The 23,037-nt window shown below is 34.1% G+C and overlaps 2 protein-coding genes across 2 annotated transcripts; one reads left to right on the top strand and one right to left on the bottom strand.

Annotated features, from left to right (window-relative positions):
* Positions 1 to 1,940: 1,940 nt before the first annotated feature.
* On the bottom strand, positions 1,941 to 23,037 carry LOC133180645 (uncharacterized). The gene is made up of 14 exons (XM_061315116.1): positions 22,711 to 23,037; positions 19,421 to 19,534; positions 19,123 to 19,245; positions 18,818 to 18,865; positions 18,389 to 18,421; positions 17,812 to 17,928; positions 16,553 to 16,678; positions 13,189 to 13,371; positions 12,760 to 12,867; positions 12,331 to 12,453; positions 10,278 to 10,454; positions 9,860 to 9,982; positions 8,179 to 8,292; positions 1,941 to 2,513 (listed from the first exon to the last, which is right to left on the bottom strand). Exons 1-14 carry the CDS (start codon positions 22,910 to 22,912, stop codon positions 2,140 to 2,142), a joined length of 1,965 nt encoding a protein of 654 aa, XP_061171100.1. The 5' UTR covers positions 22,913 to 23,037; the 3' UTR covers positions 1,941 to 2,139.
* Positions 4,614 to 6,361, top strand: LOC133180865 (uncharacterized). Its single transcript, XM_061315315.1, has one exon. It carries the CDS (start codon positions 4,769 to 4,771, stop codon positions 6,041 to 6,043), a length of 1,275 nt encoding a protein of 424 aa, XP_061171299.1. The 5' UTR covers positions 4,614 to 4,768; the 3' UTR covers positions 6,044 to 6,361.

Raw genomic sequence — 23,037 nt, 5'->3', positions numbered from 1 at the left:
ATTTAAAAAGTAGGTCACCGTGACCTACTTTAGAGTCAACATGATATGAGGTCCTTAGATGCATCAACTGACAAGATTTGATGATCCTTGTCCTTATAGTTAGCAATGTAATTTTGGTCAACTTTGAAGTGACCTTGAGATCATGCCCTTTGCCCCAGGGTGATGCCTTGAACAATTTTTAATCTACAACATATCCTCAATCTTTTGTGTAAGTTTGGTGATAATCTGCCCAGTGGTTCTTGAGAAGATTTTTTAGCAACCAGTGCTTTTGTTTCTATTTTCCTAATTATCTCCCCTTGTTTAATGGTCACAAGCCTAGTTTCAGTATAAAAGGGAGCCCTTGGGCCAAGTATACCCTGTGACAAATTTGACATAATTGGCCAAGGGGTTCTCGAGTAATGGCCCATATTCTAAAAAGTTTAAGCACACTGCACAAATGGCCATAGCATTAGCTCTTTGAGCCTTTGGCTCAGAAGAGCTAATTATATACAAGGTTTTCCTGATTAACAACTTCTAGCAAAGGGGAGTAACTCTCATTTGCTTCATTTATTACAATTCTGTACTCTGTTTGCCTCCTAGATGCCCAGGAGCAAAGAAAAGGCACATTTACTTAAAATTACATTTACATTGATATTATTGCATTTAGTTTGTTTGCTTAGTACTCAGGGGCAGAGGAGAAGACTTTCAAAGCATTAATGCATTTTTGCTAATTAATCAATAGAACCCCACCCAACACAAGAACCCCTGACCCAGGGCCATGAAATTCACAATTTCAAAAGAGGCACTTTTCCTCATCATAACTATGTACTTAGTTCAGGGGCCATAAATTTCATAATTTTTACTCCCTTTCACCCATAGATGCTATATACCAAAACTGGTTGAAATTGGTTCAGTGGTTTCTGAATAGAAGCTAAAAATGTTCAAAAGGACCGAAGGATGACGACGGATGAAAACAGATAGCAATAGGTGACCTAAGAAGTCATCCTAGCCTTAAGACTTTTTCTTTAACAGTTATGTATATACTGATTTAGGCTATGGATATCAATCTGGGTAGCTCAGTAGGTAAAGCACCTGACCAGTGATGAAGGGGTCTTCGGTTCCATCCCTGGTCCAGCCATACATTTTCTCCTTTCCTGTTAACATGTATAAACAGACCAGGAAAAAAGCAGTATTTTTCTTCCTTTATTTTAAAACGAATCTTTATTTCGACATTCTCTCAAAAAAGGCAATACAAAACAATGCACTTCAACTCTTGATAAACAATGACAAAACATGACAATTTACTTTTAAAAGAAATAAAAGAAATGTGTAAATCACAGAGATTTATAAAACGATCTGTGATGAAATACGACTTGTATAAAAAAGAAATGGTCCTCAAATGCGATCAAGTTAAAATTGTGAATACATGCTGCACATATGAACAGTAGAATGCTTATCCAAGATAAAATATATACACATATTTTAATGTATATAATGCATGATTACAGTAAAACACGCTTATAGCGAACATGTCTATAATGAATTAACATACATAGCAAAGTGATTTTCATTTTCCGTGGGTTTTAAACATTTTTTGAAGCTAACAGATATAACGAATTATGTTTATAACGAAGCAAAATAGCCCATCCATGGCCCTTTTTTTTATATGCATTTTTTACTGTAATGGGTTTAAAGAGGAAAATGTAAATACCATTAACTTCTTAATGAACTATCATTTGAAGAGCTTACAACTTAAGTACAGAAGAGGAACAGCAAAAAAGAACAAATAAAAGAAAACAAATACAGCATTTATAAGTGTATCTTATTACAAGTATAATGCAAAATCATTGTATAATTATGATAATACAGTAAAATTTATTTAGAAGTGAGCTCAACTGTTTAAAAACACATCTAGCAATACAATACTCAACCATATATGCAACATGTTTCATATCAAGCAAACAAAATTACAATGTTGTGAAAAAAAGCATCAAAAAATTACAAAAGTATACAACTATAGTTCAATTCACTGATTGAATTTACAATTGTAAATTATCCTAGCTATAGAACCCAAACCCCTAACTTTGTCTGAACACGTAAGATATTGTAACAAAGTAATTAATTTTACATTAATTAGCTAAGAGAAATGTTATAGAACTTCTAACTGCCCCCTTGTGATGTCATTCCCGATACTGATGTAGTTTCTACCAAAGGAGCCATATCTCCATTTGCGATGAAATTGTTGTTGTTTTGGGGGTCTGTAATGTCCCTGAGGAATGACGCGTAACCGGGATATTCAAATCGAGCCACACCCCCTTCCTTCAGACAAACGCCTTTGATTTGATAGCTTCCGTCATCAGCTGTGGTCGTCAAGGGCTGGCAGGAGCAGCTACGGAGATACACGGAAACGTTGGCCATTGGAGCGTTTCCTGCTGTTGCATCACGTACGTTTCCGGTCAGGATGTGATCCGGACAGCTACACAGATCACTGCAGCATGATGGGATAGTCATCTGGAAATTTTTGTCACATTTAGCTGGAAAGAGAAAGTAAAGTCTTTTATTTCGCTGCACAATGAAATCCATTCTAAAGCAGAACATAGATTCCTTTTATCTTACTTTTTAAACATGTTTTAATTTGAATATTTCAATGCACAGTCTGTCTAACACCACGTTGTATTATTAATATATCAATTTATTCTTTTTTAAGACAAAAAATAAAAACATATTCAGCTGAATACAAGTAAATTTTATTGATATATTTTTGTTTGGTTAAACTGAATCTATCTCTGAAATAGTTTATGAGATTATATATCATTTTTCTGCATAAAAAATTGAAAATGTTGCCAAAACACAATCCTTTCTTTGGGCAGTTTAAAAATTATGATCATTTATTTCTCATCTACTCAGTATACAATTAATAACAAGAATTATGATATTATACACTTAATTTCAAATATCTATAACTGAATATAAGCAAAGGTTGCCTGTGTTTAAAATTCCACAATTAATCAGTACGAAATGAAAGTTTTTATTTATATTAATATTATACTTAAGATTTCTCCCAGCAATATAAGTAATAGATTATACATGCACATTAAAAGCTCTATAATATATAAATCAATATTAAAAGTATGAAATGGCAGGTTATAACTTTTAATTAATAATGATATTAATATGTTGTGTTTTTTAGTTAATGTGTAAACTGTTAATCAGATGCACCCTGTGGTAGGAACTGGATTGTTGAGAACAAGATTTGGCCTGAAGCAGTGCCTGATGGGATTGTCGTGTGAATAACGACCAGATACTTCTATTACTGCACAGTAGTTAACAAGGAAGAACTACTCCACAATTAGGTAAAATATTAATTTTCCTTTCTTATTTTATATTGTAAACATTCACAGAATATCAAATTCAACAATGTTTTATCATTTAATTGTAATTAATATCACCATGAAATGATTACAAAACAATTAGCATACTAGTAATTTATTATCAATATGTAATATGCAAGTATCTTTATAGAAAGACATTGATAATTGTTAAAATATGCTGTTCGGCGTAGAATTTTATACATGCAAACCAATTTATATTATTTAACTTTTATTTTTGACAAGTTATAAATCAAGTGTTTTGCATGAAATTATAGACACTATGAAAAAAAATCCTATCAACGCAGATAATGAACCTGATAGTTCATAACTAGTTTCAAAATACTAATTAATTTATAGAATTAAAAATTAATGTATACAGGGATAAGTGGCTAACATGATATTCATGTGATTATCTTTTTTTTTTTGAAAATTATGTGAAAATCATGTAAAAATTATATAAATATTTTTTCATGCGAAGATCATGTGAATAAGTTTGTATGATATTCACATATATATTTTTTAGAACTTTCATGTGAAGTTTTCTCTGCATGATTTTTATGCGATATGCTCTTCATGTAAAATTCATATATGAAAATTAGGTCAAAATGGCTTAAAGTTTTCACATAAATTTCACATGTCTTGTTTTTCGTCTCTTTCTCATGCAAAGAATTTACATGAAATTCATGTGAATTTCATATAAACTTTTCCCTGTGATATAAACCTGTACACTGATTAACCAGATCCTGAGGTAGTCTAGAGTATACACCTGTCAATTAACTTAAAAATGATCAAGACCAAAATAATCAAAAGTCTTACGTACTCTTATATTTAAAAAAAATCTCTCATTTATTTCATAAAATCAATCACTGTGAAAGTTAGGGGAGAATTCCTTCTGCCCAAAACATAGTAAAGCTGAATTATAAATATTAAGAAGCTTCTGAAAATTTTGTTTGTCTCTTTCTTACATATTACAGTGTATAAGTCTGTTATTTGACTAAATTTGGCATAGAGGCTTTAATAATTAGAATAAATCATTTAGAGTTTCTCTGTCAGAATTTTTAATAAACTTTGATTGACTTGTAAAATTCAGATAACTTTTTAAAATAGCACATTTATGAAAAGATGAAAAGAACAGAAAAAAAGAGTAGAAACAAAATCTAACACAATATGACGTATCCACAATTCAGTATCTTGTTTAACATCACTCAGTATTTTAATTCAATTTTTAGTTGTTTATTTACAGTGTCTGATCATCCGACTTCAGCAGAGGAAACAGAAAAACTAAATTAAGATGGAGAAAGATTCAGGAATAGGCTGGACAACACTTGTCATCTAATTCAAATACTTCAATAATCCAGGGCAAACAAAATACACTACACTGATCCTGATTACTGCGTGACCAGTCCTCTACTGTTGTCATGTTAATTCTCGCTGTTATCACGGGAATTATAATATGGCGGATCGTAATCTACTGCCAACAGGACAAGGAGGAAGAAACTCAGCCCGTGTCCATGAAGAAGAAGCTGAAGCAGACGGTGGTCAAGTACAAAGTCTACATTGCCATCGGTAGCTTCATCTCTTCTATCATTGGGGGCCTCTGGATCTACTTCATGTACATACATCCACTCCTGGGCCATAAAATCTCCTTCCACCTGGAGGCCCACTGGGAGATTGGTCCACGAGAATCATGGGCAGCCCACTTTGAGATGCTGACAATGTCCAAGAAGGAACCAGAACCCAAGCCTTGCCCACACTTCTCCCGGGAAAACTTCATACACATAATAAAAACCTTTAACAATATTTCCTCAGACGGATCTTTACATAAGATACTGGAGAAAATTCAGATTTCAAGGCCACCTGGCGTGCCTGGAATGTATGATGATAGCAAAAGCTATCCTGTGATAATCTTAGAAACCTCAGTCTATAATTACCAAACTGTCCGACGATTTATACGGAACAGAGAACAGGTCCTTATACAGAAATTCCCCAATGTGAAGCTCCTGGTCTACGACATGGGGCTGACATTTCAACAGAAGTACAAGCTGCTGAACTGCAGCCAATGCGAGATCGTGGAGAACCTGCCAGAGATCAGAGCACACTACTGGACCCCCATCCTGATATATCTGTCCCTCCAGAGGTTTAACTCTGTTGTGTGGTTAGACCCTGCATCAGACCTGGACAACAAAACCCTACAGAAAATCCTAGAGAAAACTGAAACAGAGGAAATTCAGATCGTGCTCAAAAATGATCCTCCAAGAAAATGGTCTGAATCACAGATTCTCAAAACTCTGACCAATCAGCAGGAAGACCATTCATTTGACATTTTACTGAAGGATGATAGGATTGAAAACCTAGAAAGTTACAGGACAGAGGAAATTCTACCTGAATCTCAGGTGGCCCTTCTTCAGGATAAGCTGTCTTACAGAAGCAATCAAGCGTGTCTGAATTTAGTGCCAAACATTCAATCTGACCTCATTTCAATCAAGCAGAACAATTTTACCATGGAGGCAATTGTGCGACCCTGGGTGTTCTGTGCCCTATCAGGTCAATGTGTAACTCATGACAACTGTCGGCCATTTTATTCTTACAATTATAGGAAACATGGACACTGTGACCAAACTGATCACATTCTTAAGAGGATCTTATTGTCTCTGTTTAATGAAATGTTTGCTAATTTTTATTACAACATGTGACTTTACAAATGAAAGGTGGTGAAATGTGTTTATATGATGTACGTAACTATTTATTTAATATTTATTGAACACAGTTTTTTTATTGAATTTGTTTCATTATTTAAAATAATTTTATTTTATCTAATTTTATTTTTAAAAAAAGATAAAAGGCTCTTTTTTCAGTAAATGCTGAAAAAAAAAAACAAAGAAAAAAAAAACAACAAAACATGGAAACAATAACTGTTCCTGAAGAATAGATTATACAAACTTTTTTTTTCAAATAACATTTATAAATTTAAAATAACCAAATCTATGTTTATAAAAAGTACAATGGATAAGTTTAGTCACATATAAAACTTCATTTTTTATTGAAATGTTCTCATACAAAGTATATTTATATATTCAGAGATTTTTCCAATCCATACATTAAATTTTTGGCTTGTAGCAAATTTCCTTTAAAATAAAAAAACATCTCAGTCATTACTGGCTCTTACCCACTTTTACAGAGTGATGAATAATGTGAAAATCAGGAAATATAAAATGATGACATTTCTGTATCAAGTCTGAATAATAAAATATCAGTCTACAGTATTCGTTTGTTCCTATAGAGTCTAACACTTGTATAGGTCCTTATGGTAAATTACAGATACTCAAACATTCAGAATCTACACCACAGCAGGAAATTCTTAGGGAAGAATAAAGCATCAGGAGGCAGTTCTTCATAAAAAAACTTCACGTTGCTCTCAGTACCTGCTACTCAACAAATTTCCAACATCTAACATTCAGAATCTACACCACATAACAAGAGGAAACTCTTAGGGAAGAATAAAGAATTGGGAGGGGATTCTTCATCAGCTGTTCATAAAAGCTTCAAGCTGCTTTTAGTACCTGTCACTCAATAAAAAGAGTAACAATACAAAATGAAGTGAATGAAAAAAAAGCAGAAAAGAGAATTGAAACAAATCAATGATCAGGATTCCAGTAGCCTAACTTTTGGTTCAGATTTTGAAGTTGTTTTGTTAATTTGTTAATTTAGTTAATTCATGTGCTGGTTGTATAAACTTTATGTCATAATCAAGGTTTCAAGATACCATTTGGGGAAATGTTAATTATATAACCATGGTAACTTTAGACAAGTGTGGAATTCTGACCTGTTTCTTTATTTGGCAATCCTAAAACCCTGACTCATAAACTGTACTCTTATACAGCGTCATGTAACTGGTTACACTAGAGTTACACAATAATGACATAATGACGACCTACCATACCTTGGAGTGGTGTACAGGTAGATATAAGTATACACACCTGATTGGTTAATCTACTCTGTAATATATACCTAACACGTGTCTAGGTGTTAGGTTCACATGACAGAGAATGTACCTATCAATGTATTTTCTTTTCTACTGTGTGAAGCAGTATTCAGAGATTTGGGTCTGGGTAACTAAATAATAAGGAATTTATTGATTATGTTATAAATCATAAAATACTCTTTATGTGTTCACTGTCCCTATTTAGACTACAGCAATTGATTTATATCACAAAGTCAAATTTTCCTCTTGCAAGGCAATCCATTTAACTGTTTCCAGAGTATGCTACAATGAGTCAACCTCTCTTGCTATATCACTACAATCCACTGCACTACAAAGAATTCTATCACTGAGGTAATCCCTCATAGATGTTCATACTATAGTCACTAAAGTAGTACCACTTACACAATCGATCATAGTCAGTTAATATTCTGACTGTATAGTCATGAAAATGGTACCAACTACACATACTAATAATAGTCATAGCAGTACTACCAACTAATTATTCTAACTATAGACAAAATATTACACATACTACCAATGCTGAATATTCTAACAATAAAGTTATAAAAGCAACACAATCTAAATTTGTAACAATAGACACAACAGTACTACCAAATAGATATACTGACTACAGTAGTCAAAACAGGACTACAAACTAGATATACTGACTACAGTAGTCAAAACAGGACTACCAACTAGATATACTGACTACAGTAGTCAAAACAGCACTACCAACTAGATATACTGACTACAGTAGTCAAAACAGGACTACCAACTAGATATACTGACTACAGTAGTCAAAACAGGACTACAAACTAATTTGACTATAGTCACATTATAACTTACCCCCACAGTACCCGCAGTGGATGGGACAGTTAATGATGGCCCAGGCCTTGTATGCCCCCTCACACGACTTTTGTGTGTACTGTGTACAGTTCACATCGGGGTTGTCTTTACAAGCTAAAGCAAAACACAGGGGTGTTACAAAAGCAGCACAAAGGATAGGACATTAATATATACATGTATACATACACAAGATTTTGACATCATAAGCTAATTTTTTTGTGTGCCAAAACTTTCCATCAGCTTTGCAACATTCTGCACTCTTTCCTTTAGCATGATTTCAATTAAATTGAGCAGTTTCTGTTTGAGGCCTTGACTTACATGTACATTTGAGATCATGTAGCCCTCTCTTTTACTTTACATGTATAGCATTTTATAAGTAATAAATGACAATTGAACATATATCATATACTACATTTATAAAAACAGAAATTACATGTGATAGCACATCAGTAAAAGAGAAACTTACAAAAACACAACACAAGATAGCAGTAGCAAAGGGTACTGTAAAACCAACACAGCATATGTGTTCGGCTTAATATGTGCTTGAAACTAAGGGTTCTCAGGCACATAGTCAAAACTCATACAAAGATGCAAAGTTGCAGGATCTGACATAGAATTTACATAACATAGTCTGTGTATAAGGGTGTGTTTTGTATATGTGTGTGTGTATGTGGGAGGTGGGGCAAAACAACCATACAGTAGTAAGTAGTAAATAAGGTTACAAGAAAATAAACATAGGTAATCAAAGATTATGAAGCTCACCTCCACGAATGTTACCTAAAAGTAAGGCAAATTTCACATCATATTCTTTTTTTAAGTTAGTGTACATCCTAAGATCAATATCTATGCAAGTTTGGTTTAAGTACGACTTATAGTTACTTGGAAATAGACCTGTTCAAAAAACGTTATTATCCTATTTACTTATCAAGAAAATTTTGTTCAGTTCCAACATCCAAAGTAAGTCTGGAAGTTTTCATCCTTAGATGCACCATCTATGCAAGGCCTTAGGTTATATTGCTACTCCAAAAAAAATTATCCTGGTCACTCATCTGGAAAATGTAGGTCAGATTCAGAATCCAAAGCAAGTCTGGAAGTGACCATCCCTTGCTACATCATCCATGGTAATTTGGTTAAAATATGGCTAAAATTCACTCATGTGGAAAAATCTAGGTCAAATCCAGCATCCAAAGCAGGTTGGTTAGCATACATCCCTAGATGCATCATCCATGCAAGTTTGGTCAAGGTAAGGCTTATAGTTACTTGGGAATGGACCTGCTCCAAAAACTTTAACCTGGTCACTCTTCTGGAAAATCTAGGTCAGATCCAGCATCCAAAGCAAATGTGGTAGTATCCATCCCTAGATGCATCATCCATGCAAGTTTGTTCAAGGTAGGGCTAATATTTACTTGGGAATGGACCTGCTCCAAAAACTTTAACCTGGTCACTCATCTGGAAAATCTAGGTCAGATCCAGCATCTGTAGCAAGTGTGGTAGTGTTCATCCCTAGATGCATCATCCATGCAAGTCTGGTCCAGGTAGGGTTTATAGTTACTTGGGTATGGACTTGCTCCTAAAACTTTAACCGGGACGCTTACACCGACACCAGGGGTATAGCATAAGCTCATCTTGACTTTGTCGAGATGAGCTAAAAATGAATCAATGATAGTAGCTTGATCCTTACCGTCTCCTGTTGGGACTGGGGGGAAGAGGGTAGGCAATGTTTTCCCTCCGTGTCCGTGGGAATCATGAGGTTTTTGGGTATGGGTTGAATGGGGTTTATGGGTGTGGGTGGAATGAGTTTTTCCTCCTAAAATAAATAAAAAGCATCAGAAGGTGCCTTCTAATCTTTAAAGTCCATTTGCATTAGTACTTATAAAGAGATTTCCACCTAAAATACGAATTAAATAGTCAGTAAAAATCATTAGATGGCTTATTGTTAAGTCTTATTTATCAAATTATTTTACAAACTGTCATTATATTCATTAATAATTAGATTTTTCCAATGAACATTAACCATTTCAAAGCTAATTATACATAAAAGACGTCTTGTATCATAACTATATCTTAATACACTAAAGTAAATGCAGAATCTTAGTGACCTGAAGGTGTCATGGCCTCAGAACCTGCTAATTTGGTTGGCATGGAGACGAACTCTGAGGAGGGTTGTTCTGATGGTGTCTGGTCCTCTGTAACTGATCCCGAACCTGCAGATTTGGTTGGTACCATCATGGCCTCTGTTGTTCCCATAACAACAGGCTTAGTGGGGACGGCCATTGCTATATACATAAAGACATTGTTTTATACAGTGTATGTATGCCTCATATCATAGATTAGCTATAACATGCAGTTTACTTGCATTTATCATTTTGACCAATATTAAATACTGTTAATGAATGTAATAATTCTACACAGTTAGCCACTAGCAGCTTAATTGTTAACTGTGACAAATGTTTTAATTAACATTAAATTAATGTCAAAATCAATAATTTTTTTTATTACATATACCCATATATGGCTATTTTAAGACAATTACACATCACCTTTTTTCAATATCAACGTAAGACAATTACAAGTGATTTCTGTCTTAAGGGGAGACAGGACTCGTGTTACATGACTCAATTGATTACCTCATAGTCTCTGTTGATGTACATGCTAAACGTTGTTAAAATTAATAGTTATTGTAAAAAAAATATTTAAGAGATTTAAGAGTTTTTAATGATCTTGTCAATATTTACATATTATGAAATTGTTAAATCCACCCATCCGTTTCCTTACGCTGCAGTCTAACAAGTCAGTGACCGTCACTGGAGTGGGATCAAGTACTCATTGATTACATGGTCAGTTTTATTACATAATAAGAGATCAATGTCAATGCATCGTAATGGATTTCTGAAGCAAAACTTAGATTTATAATTTTTGTGTGTTCTGTAGCAGACATTCTCTGTATTTATATATACATTTTCGCTTGTTTAAGTTTTTGTGTGACGTGCGTCTTCACAGTTGTTTTCCCGCACTCGGTAAATGTAAACACGAAGCATTTTTATCATGCTATTGCTTATGTCTTATTAAACGATGTCCTTTGTGATACTGAGGTAAGCTTCACCCTGAGATATTTATACAGTTAATTATTAAGACAAAAGACTCAAGCTCTATCCTAAATTTTGAAATACATGTATCTATTGACAGAATTTTTTTCCAAAATGAGGTTTTTATCATTAAAGTTGCTTTGAAAAGTGCCTAAATTATCCCATCCATATTCAATATGAAATAACAAATGCTTTTAGAAAATTTAAACTCTATTAAATTAAATATTCTGAATTGTTTGAAGAAATGCATGTCTTCTTAATCATGTTAATATATAATTATTATCTGTGCATAAAAAATCACATTATAGACTCAGTAATGGACCCGTGAACATGAAGAATCAAAACTTCATACAGTGCATTATTATATAGTCTATAAATAGTGCCTATATAATCTATACAAACACAAAAAGTTCATAATACTACATATTCACTGGATTTGAGGCCGTATTCACCGGAGGGTGAGAGCGCTTGCAGCAACATTGTAACGTCACAATCAATACCTATAAGAACATTCAAAACAATACGGCTGCAATGGCCGGAGCCAGTTGTGTATATGAGCAGAAAAAATGTTTGGCAAGTCTATCGCAGGATCATTTTCCAAATTGATGTCTTACACACAGCAAAGGAAAACATGGAAATGTTAAGTTGTAATCTGGACATTTTTAATTTTTCTACGACAGATGTTCGTTACTGAAAATGATATCATCATGCAGCCTTCAATGTCTTATTCATTCAAATCCTGACTATATAATAAAACAATTATAGACTCTTTCGGTGGTGAATATGGTTTGTTATTCACCAGAAAAATATCAATATTGACCTCGGCTTTGCCTTGGTCAATATTGATATTTTTCAGGGGAATAACAAACTATTTTCATCACCAAAAGAGTCGATAATTGTATAATATTTGTGCGATGATATCTGTTAAATAAGTCAAGAAATCTGGAGACAGATCTGTTTTAAAATATTTAGGACATACTAAATGAGTAATATACAAAATATGAAAAAAAAAATTGATTAACTAGATTTTTTCAGCTCAAAGTCCTATTCCTTCTTAATTCCTCACCTGTGCAGAGTTTACAGAATTTTCGGCATGCAGTATTCGCAATGGCTCGGTACGTGGGGTCGGTACAGACAGTGTCTGGCAGCTTGTCACATTCCTCATAGTCTCGGCATTCCTGGACATCACCTGTGTAATAAAAATCCATGAATAACTTTTAGATATTAGACATGTTAGAGCTAGGAATCATATTGTAGAATCAGATACTACTCAAAATAAGAAAGAGTCAACAGACCAAAAATCCATAGAAGTGTACTGTCAGGAAAAGCCCATGTAAGAAAGTCATTCACAAGAAAAGAAACACTAATTATCAAATTATTTGAGAAAAGTATAATTTTCAAGTATGTGTGAGGTAGAAAATGTAAGCATACATTCCCTTATTCTGTTTGCCACTTGTGTTATTGACTAGCTGCCTTTTGTATATTTTTTTCTTACCTGTACAGTAACCACAGGTCCTGGGGCAGTTATCCAGGGCCCAGTTCTTAAACACCCCGATACAAGCTTCTGAAGATAATCCTGAGCAATCTTGTTTGTCCTTACAATCTGAAACAGTCATGCATTCATAAATATTATTTTTCTTTTTATTACTCTGTTGGCAAAGCAAGCACCATCTTCAATAACAAGGGGCCCAAGCGCCACAATGCTCACCCAAGTCATTAATTACTCTCCTCAGGAAAAATCTAGAATAAGTCGACAAATGAAAGTCTACGTTATCATAAATATTAAGTCTATGATTTCAACAGTTTTAATTTACATAATACTACAGAATAAGTCCATCGTGCTTGGAGGCTATAACCTTTTTTTTTAAAAATAAGGCTTTGATGAGCCTCATCTCATACACTGATATAAATAAGAGTTATCTACCTTTCCCTGTGGGTAGTACTCTCTGGGTGGTGGTGGGAGGCATTCCAGTGTTAGGTTTCGGTGGCTCCACATCCACTGTGGGCTTAGCACCACCTGTTCCTGGGTTGGGGGTGATGACGGTGGTGGAGGTGGTGGTAGTTACAGGATAAGGCAGTGTGTTCGGTGCAAGGTCCTGTCCTGGGTCTGAAATGCACACAAAAAAAATAATTGCATATACACTTTAAGAACAAGTACCTACAAATATGTATAACAAAAAATCCCTCCAACCAAACCCTACCAATTTTTGATAATAAATTGCACTATACAGTAAAACTCATTTAGTACAAACACAGATATAGCAAAGTCTTTTGGAATCCTTAGCAAAATTTCGTAACAATTTCGTGTAAAATTTTATAGATATATAACCAAACTCTGATAAAGGGAAATTTAAGGATTTTGTGTCCAAAGAGATAAAAAAAAAACAATATTTACATCTATTATAACGAATTTTCAAAGATCTCATTTTTTTAAAGTATTGAACTTTATTTATTTAGTTATAGTTATTTTTTATTCCAAGAACCTACATTTGAAATTCTATTCATCCGAAAACTTTAGTTCTCCGAGGTAGCTTTTATATATAATACTTCCCCAAATATGTTTGGTAGTTGTACTTGAAAAAACATCTAAATTGCAAATTCTCTATATATAGCGAGATACAGTCCCTGAAACGTTCTACTTTCCCATTTTTCCGTTCGCTCACCATTATTCACCGTTCGTTCAGCGTGCATTCACCGTTTGTTCACCGTGCATTCACCGTTCGCTCTCCGTTCACAGTTTTGCTTTCTGCGTTCACCGTGCGCTCGCGTTCACCGTTCACTTTGCGTTCACCTTGCATTCAGCGTTCACTTATCGTTCAGTCTTCACTGTCATTCGGAACTCCGAAGTGAAAGGACTTGTCGTTTTTGTAAGTAAGGATTTACGGAATTTGAAATTCACTAATTCACAAATCGTGTTTAAAGGATCATTATTTTATTTGAATAAATTATCTACAATATGTTTTATTATTATTCTAACTTAGCTGTTAGGTTATTATTTAAATTACTCTGGAAAATAAATGTTGTTATAAGTATGTACCTATGTAGAACGATGCTGAAAAATTAAATTTAAATACGGGCAATATAGGGGTACTTCAAGCACTGCAACATTTTGTTGTTATGTTAAAGACGACAAGTCGTTAATGGAGAGATAATAATCCATGTCAATAAATTCAGTAACTGCAGGAAAATTAGAAAGTATTTATTACTAAGACGTTTTTTTTTCAATTATTATAGAAATACATTATTAGAACTAGTTCTGAGAATTATAAATAGTACTGCGGATATCCAGTTAATTAAATATCTTTGGGGCGAATTAAATTGATAGTGTGGTTAAAAAATATTTATTCAAATGTAATATACTGCAATTCATATATAAATTCTACTGTTAGAGAGAAAAATTCCTTTCTTCACAATAACTTTACATGTTTGACATTCAATATGATTAAGACCCCCCCCCCCTTTTTCCACGTAGATCGGTTACTTAGTCAGTATTTCCAGTATAATTTAAATTAATATTTAAAAAGAAGTTAACGAGTTTTGTAGCACAAAAATTTCAGCATCAGAACAAACATGCATCTAAAAAAGTCATTAAACAATAGTAGTTCAAAATATACACGCGCCGACGGTGGTATTTTAAATTGGCCAGCAAGTATGTTTCAAATTCATTTGAAGTGTTTATGCCCAATGTATTTTATTTATTTATTATTGGAAAAATTGGAATCAGATGTAGAAATGTTAACACATGTAAAACTTCTTGGAAATACTACAGTGTAGCACTTCGCCTTTGGTGTGACGAAACTTTTACACCTGCACAGTGTCGAATGATTTTGATTGACAGGACAAGCACGTGGATATGGTGTGAACTTGAAGCAGGAAAATAAAAAAACGATTATGACTGTCAAACAAAGTGAATTTGTTGATAAATAAAAAAAAGGTTACTTTCACTGCCTGATATATTTAGATATAATTAGATAAAAATAAAGAATTTTTGTTTATACAGGTACATGTACATGCATTTGTGGAAAGGGGGCTAAAACGGAATCTCTCTCTCATTTGTCCGTTTAATCAAAACTATGACACATATTACTTAAATACCAAGTTCTGAAATTTTAATCTATAACAAATAATATGAATGCTTCTTTGTAGCACCTTGTTCGAGTATAATCACGAGGGATTGTTTATAGATACATGTAGAAGTCTGCTGAATAATTCATCATTAAAAAAATGAAAAGACACATAAATATATTATTGCATTATTTTTTTTAAAATACGAGTGTATACATGCAATACGTCCACAGACTAGCAAAATATTTTTTAATTTTTCTCTCGACATTTTACACGGAATTGCCTTGACACGGAAATACATACAATCACATATGGTTGTTACAACCGTTGTAATTCATTCGATAAGTAAGTAATGTACTCTTCAAAAATCATTATTTGTAATGGTTTTATATATCAAATAAGAATAAACATGATATCTATTTTACAACTAGAATAATTTTATCTTTTAAACTACAGTTCGGTAACAATGACAATGTTTTACAGCGATAAAAATAGTGTGATTAAACAGCTGAATTTAAGCATCATACATATGTGCAGAAAATTTTGTAAGAAACTTAATTAAAAGTTTTACTAAATGTGCATGTTTCATCTTTCTTAGGACAATTTTTGAATATTTATTTATTTTCCGCCTGACATTAGAATACAATAGAATAGATACAATGCATGGAAAAGATCAGAGGCATTCCGAATAAATCGTTCATCTTGCGTTCACCGTTCACTTTGCGCTCGTGTTCGCGCTCCGTTCGCGTTCTGCGTTCGCTCACCGTTCAGCGTTCACCTACCGTTCACCAAGTTGCGTTCAGCGTTCACTCACCGTTCGTTCTGCGTTCGCTCACCATTCGCTCTGCGTTCGTTCGGCGTTCGCTCACCGTTCAAGTGGGAAAGTAGAACGTTTCAGGGACTGTATACTTTTAACGAGTTTGTTACACAGATATAACAAATGACGATATATAGCTGTGCAAAGTAAATTAACAGGTCCCCAGGACTTTGCTGTAACTGAGTTATACTGTACAGTGTACAAATAAAAGAAAGGAACTTGTGACTACAAGAAACACATCTTTGGGCCACAAGTTTTATGCATGTATGAAATGTTGATATTATATTCTGTATTTTGGACAAAAGTTTATGAAAACAGTATCGTGATATAAAATTAAATTGTTACTCTATGTTTTATTTTATTGCTGGAACTATCCTAAACACAATTTCTTGTCCCTAATACTTACAGTAACACTCTTTGCATCTTGCCCTACAGTTTTGTCTCATGTAGGCTCTGTATGTTAGGTTTTTACAGGCTTCTTCTGGGAAAGCGTCACAACTTGAGTCTAGATCCACACAAGGGGGTAGGTAACCTGATAAACATTAAAAGAAATGTCTAAATAATGGAACCTCAGAATCTGTATATGTATATAGCACATTTATATTAAGAGTGCAACCATCAAACCGTTTGACGGTATATCGCGGTATATTTTTCCACGGTTCAATTCACGATATGTTTAACTGATATCATGGTTGCGTTCAATCGGTCCAGAATTATCCGAATCGTTCGTCTTGTTTCCTCATTTACAATTTCAAAATGGCTTCCGTACAAAACATGAGGTCGACGATAAATGCAGTGACGGCAATAAAACTTATCTCCAGCATCTTACAGACCTCAGATTTAACACAGTGAATGACTTTATCTTATTCCTAATGTGACTAAAAGTTATAGATGTTAAGACAAGTGATAAACCCTTTAGATCTAAAAGTACATGTATAATGGTAATACACGGTATTTCATAACGTGTGTATTTCCAACTTGTGGACTAGAAAGTGATATATATGTAGAAATATGACAACTGGTTTTCTACGTAAATAAAAGGAATAAAAGACTGAATGTCTTTCTTTTTCATTCCAATTTAAAAGGAAGATTATGTGGAAAGGCCCCCTTCTATAAATAAGACATATTAACTTTGAATCCAGGCTACATGTACCATAGTTCTATGTAAATGTTCTTCATTGGTTTACTGTTAAAACTCAAAGTTCTACCTATCAATCTAAATCAAGTTAACAAATTGATATTTTAATTATCAAAAATATGAACATTTGATATAACCCTATCGAGTTTTAATATATATGATGACAAAATTGAAAGACTTAACATTGTCATGTATCATGATACGTATCGTATCGTGAACTGAATACCGTGATACGTATCATTTCCTGAGGTTGGTGTATTGTTGCACCCCTAATTTATATCACATTTTGTTTTGCAAAAAATACATTCCTAGGGACAAAATGGTATACTGGTATAATGGTGCTGTCTGTCACAGGGGTTAAGTTTATTTGGACCTCAAATTCTTCATACTTATTTATGGGTACAGAGAAATATGGGTCAAAACATGATTTGCCCTCTGTGCGGTCTATAATAGATTTCAAGTTTCAAGTAGTTTAAGTCTGTTACAGGGGCTTTATAAACAGACTCAGATGATAATCATATATTTACCTGGACAATATCCACATCGGTATGGACAGTTCCTCCTGGCCCAGCCCTCATACAGTCCTGTACACTTCTCATCAGGGTAATACCAACAGTTGGTTGTGTCATTGCACCATTCAGCAACTGTGATTGTAAAATTTCAATTTTACTTTCTTAAAGTACACTCAACTAGTATTAAAGCTGTAAATCAAAACAGCTCCATATAAAACAATGATGAGGACTTTTGTAAAGGTCTCTTCACTTGACCTACAAAACAAGGCATTGTGAAGGTCATTTACTACTGCTGTTTTTTTTTAACCTACTCTTAAAATGAGCAGCTGATTCTTGAATGTTTGAACTAATTAAAAAAAAAAATTATTCATGCACAGAAAAATAATTAACATTTATTTATTAGTTTAAAAAAAATTGAATTTATATATAAAAATTAAACTGATCAATGAATGAAATATGAGCACACTCTGTAGGCTCAATCAAGGACATTGTATTTTGGGTTTCTTTTGTTGTAAACAGAAAGTCCCAAAATCAAACTTTGACAGTAATATCACCTTAGGTGACATAAAACTGAGAAATCCTCATTAATTACCTGGGTTATACGTTGTTGTTGGTGATGTTGGTACTGAAAAAAATAATAATAAATCAAATCATTTATTCATTTATTCATAAAATTAAACATGCAGCTTTAACTAGCAAAAATGGATATGAAATAACTTCTTTACTATGGATTTGCTGCAATTGCAAACAAACTATATATGTATTATTTTACATAAGATGATATATAGTAGGGATTACTTTTTAAATTTTAACAGAAAATCTGACACCTGTCTCACATGACATACCAGGTGCAGTGGCACTGCTACATTGTAGTCACTAGGACTCCATGGTTAATTTCCCTGGTATATCTGATTACCTGGTACAGTTGACACCCAGTCATACCTGGTGTTGTAGTCCTAGTAGTGACTAGGACTCTGTGACAGGTTACTTACCTGTATATCTGATCTACGTGTTGACTTACCTGGTGTTGTTGTACTGGTGGTACTAGAGACCAGGTACTCAGTTGGAGCTACAACAGGAAGATCACAGATAACTTGCAATAGGATACATGTATATGTTGTATGTTTTCCAGAGATTGCTTATTTAACAACCCAGGAAATAAATGTTCAGGAACAGAAATTAACATTTTATGTTTTCTTATAACAATCTGAGAGCACAGATACAAATAATGGTCTTTTATAGTGAACATGATTGTCTTTTTTATCATTAAAAATGAAATAAAACTAGCGAATGATTTGGATTTTTTCTGACTCCACAAAATAGTACCTCTACAGAAGTTGCAGGTCTTTCTACAGTTTTCCCTCATGTATTGTCCATATACTTCCTGTTGACAGGTATCTGCTCCAAGCTGATTGCAGTAGTTAATGTTGTTCACACAGGGTAACTTCTCTACAAAACACGGCTTAATAATTACCGATTGCAGTAGTTAATGGTGTCTAAAGGGTAGCTACGCTATAAAACACACCATAATAATAACTATCTTGAAATTTTCCTTTTTTCTATCAACTTCAAGTTTATAGTGTTTGATTCTATAATGATCAGCAAATGTAAAAACTCAATGTACGTGGGCAATATCCACATCGCAGACTGCAGTTAGCCCTGGCCCAGGTCTCATACACACCAACGCAGTCTTCATCTTTGTACCGGAAACACTCCCGACCAAGTGCGTCAGAGCATGCTGGAAAATACACCATAGTAACGTAACAAACAACTCCCATACAAAGTACATCGTAACACTCAAATTTAAACTTAAGGACCTCAAACAAAAATTCTAATAAAATTACATCACACTAAAAAACATGTTCAATCACCTGTACAGTTCTATTATCTAATCTCTCAAAAAGTTTGATAGGTAGGCAAACTGATGTCCATATTTCTCTGTCATACTAATATAATAGTATATACACTGTCGGAAAGAAAAAAAATTTGAATGCCAAAATTGTTCAAAAGTCAGATAAACTACAACCTTATAGTCAATTGTCATAAATAAATGATTTTATTACTATTAGAATATATTTGCTTTAATTCATTAACTTTTCCCCCCTCAGTAGGCACCCTAAGCATGTTCAGTGCAGATGAGTGTGTTTGACAGAGTTATTCTTTAAACTCTGGGCGTGCATCTTTGATAACTATAGATAGCTGACACTGCACTTTGTTGGTTACCTGTGGCAGGTACACGATACCCGACAACAGAGGAATCCCCTCAAGATTATTGTAGCATCAGATTGGTCCTCCCAATGTTAATGACCTTTGTTAATTGCTACATCAAACACAGAATTATCTTGGATACATTTAGGTTATCTAAGTGTCCTGGACTAAGATGGCATGATCTAGTTAACAGCCATGTGTAAACTTTGAAGAACTTGTATCATAATCTGCACACTGTAAAGAGTGCACTCACTGCACTGTGCATGAGAATAATCAATTCTCCTTCGATTTTTTTTTATCAAAAATGTAAGAAAATAAAGGTAACAGACTTGAAATCATTTGCAATTTGTGTGACACTTCATGACCATGCCCCCAACCTAACATCTGAACATGGCTGGCAAGACACCCATTAGCAGATTAGGCCTACCCTATCGATACATTTAGCAGTCGATAGAGGTTAAATAGTTTAAATTTACACAGCCATAAATTTTGTATTTAGGTACATGGAATTGTTAGATACATCATGTAGTATATACTTATACCGGTTTACACTAATTCAGCTAACCACGCTAAGTAACGTTCTATGCCGGTGCTTGTAATCCACATTCATGTTTGGGTAGACAGACACCTCGGCCCAACGACACCTCGGCCCGTCGCGCTTGACACCTCGGCCCTGACAGGTCGGCCCAAAATTATTGACACCTCGGCCCATACTAAAGACACCTCGGCCCAAGGAATTTTTTTTTTAGAATAATTATCTGTATTCACTATGGTAATATAAATGTATGTATGTTTATAATGACGATATGTATACGATAAACGGGCAAATAATTTCAGAATTTTTGAACGAACGACAGCATAGATGTCAGCTGCTGTATTTATTGAGTGGGAGATAGGAGATCTATTTATTTATTTATTTTGTTGCTTATGAAAATGCAACTTTATTCATTTCATAATATTTAGAATTCTTTTACTTAAAAATCACTTTGTAGTAGGGGCGTATTGTACACTTAACTATATATAATAATTATATTTATAAACCAGTGCACAGTAGCATATGTCCTTAGGTATTCTGTCCTGATCAATAAGATGTCTTAATTGATTCTTTTTAGCCTGCTCGTAATTAACTCCTCATTGTCACCACCCCATATGACACGCGCTTGAGACTTCGAAGGATGCGCTGCGTCTTCTTGTTTGTTTAACGATTAGCACTATGTGATAGACAATTTTTTTTTTAATTACCGTCAATTTACTCTCGGAAGATTATTCAATTATTTTCTTTTTTATTTCATGGATATATATAATAATATAATCCGTCGCATATAGTCCCTATAATAATAAAATACTTAAGAAAATATCAAATAAATATGTTTAAAATAATACATTTTTGTTTGTGCCGAGGTGTCTTTTACGTGAGCCGAGGTGTCTCAAATCTTGGGCCGACCCGTCGGGGCCGAGGTGTCAATGGGCCGAGATGTCGTTGGGCCGAGGTGTCGTTGGGCCGAAGTGTCTGACATTCCATGTTTGCCTCCATTGGTATTTTGACATTTAAAACCGTTCACGGTAGATGAAACTAATCCCGGAAAAAATAACACAATATTGAAATCAGTAAAAGCAATTTTTATTCAGACGTTATTTTTTGAATGTATATAAGAACTTGCACTAGATTCATTGGAACTTAAGCTGCACTGACTGCTTATCAGTGCATATTCACATGATTAAATTTTCAAGATTTATCCCTGCATGGGTATATTTTTTTGGTTTACTTCATTGTACATATATTAACATATGCACTCCCCGGCATTATTTGTAAATAAAAAAATATGTATACTATATAAACACAACGTAGTATAGATATATTTTTTTAAATTTACAAATTAAGCTTGGAAATGCCTATTAGCGTTTATGCTAATATGTATAAAAAAAAATGACATTAATTGTAAAACACGCATAGAAATGAAAAACTATCTGACGAACCGAGTAGCAAAATGAAAACAAAAACTCTGGAACGTGCAAATAGATAAAACACATTCATTTAAAACATCATAAGGGGATTTTGACTTTAAGTTAATGACATGGAATCATAGGTGCTTCAGTCTGGACAGCCCAACCCCCATCCCAGCGCATCTTCGACTTCTACGTTGATTTGTATAAAGAGTGTTAGATATTTTTATAAAACGTTTGTTTCAGGTAATTTTTTCGAAATGATGGTGTGTATTATACATGTGTATCACAAATATGACATTGAAAGATAAATTATGAGAAACAAAGTCGAAAAGACCCGGAAGGGGGGGGGGGTCTCAAGCAGGTATGATTTACAAAAAGATTACCCTTACATGTATGCAATATCTGTATAATACAAACCAAGATTTTCATTAGCACACAAAATCTATACTTTAGCATCGGTAGAAATTAATAAATATATTATTGTACATTTTCATTGCGGATCAGCCGGGGTGGGGGGGGGGGGGCGCTTCCCGTAAAGATATTCTGTATAAAATGTTATTCAACTTGTATCAACTTCAAAAGTGAGGAGTTTCCATGGTAAAGTAGAGTAAGAATGAAGAAAAGGGGAATTTTTGAGTCAGGCATTTTTTTTTTCTTTAACCCCCCCCCCCCTTTTTGAAAATTGGATCCACCATTGATTTGTAGTTGGACCAAATTATCCAATTACAAAAATAAAAAAAAAATGAGATCAGCCCTGACCTTTTTCGGTTGTTGGAGTCATGGTGGTGGTGGTGCTCATCTCCATCATTGTGGCATCTGGTAACCCTGTCGCCACCTCGTCCGTCTGACCACCCATGTCGTCCGTGGCCATGTCCGGACCCATCCCGCTGTCACTGGTCATCATCATCTGACCACTGACCAAACCCACGAACAGACAAACCAACAACACAGAAGCCGCCATTGTGTCAAACAATCTGCGGAGTTTTATAATAAGAAAGTATATCACCAGATTTCCAGGTTAAGAGTGCTGGTGCCAGTTGTGCCAGATCTACTTTTATACTGCCCTAGGAACAAAGTCCCCTTCTT

Source organism: Saccostrea echinata, unplaced genomic scaffold (genome assembly GCF_033153115.1).
Source record: "Saccostrea echinata isolate AGI-Se365-2 ecotype Australia unplaced genomic scaffold, CSIRO_AGI_Sech_v1 ptg000007l, whole genome shotgun sequence".
Lineage (NCBI taxonomy): Eukaryota > Metazoa > Mollusca > Bivalvia > Ostreida > Ostreidae > Saccostrea > Saccostrea echinata.
Note: the sequence above shows the minus strand (reverse complement) of the source record. Positions and strands in the feature narration are given on the sequence as shown.

Coding starts and splice junctions, on each gene's coding strand:
- LOC133180865 (XM_061315315.1), top strand. CDS start 4,769: ATGTTAATTCTCGCTGTTATCACGGGAATTATAATATGGCGGATCGTA.
- LOC133180645 (XM_061315116.1), bottom strand. CDS start 22,912: ATGGCGGCTTCTGTGTTGTTGGTTTGTCTGTTCGTGGGTTTGGTCAGT. Junction 13,372..16,552: donor AAGATGCAAAGAGTGTTACT/GTAAGTATTAGG, acceptor TGTGCATTTCAG/ACCCAGGACAGGACCTTGCA. Junction 9,983..10,277: donor TGAGGCCATGACACCTTCAG/GTCACTAAGATT, acceptor TTATTTTAGGAG/GAAAAACTCATTCCACCCAC.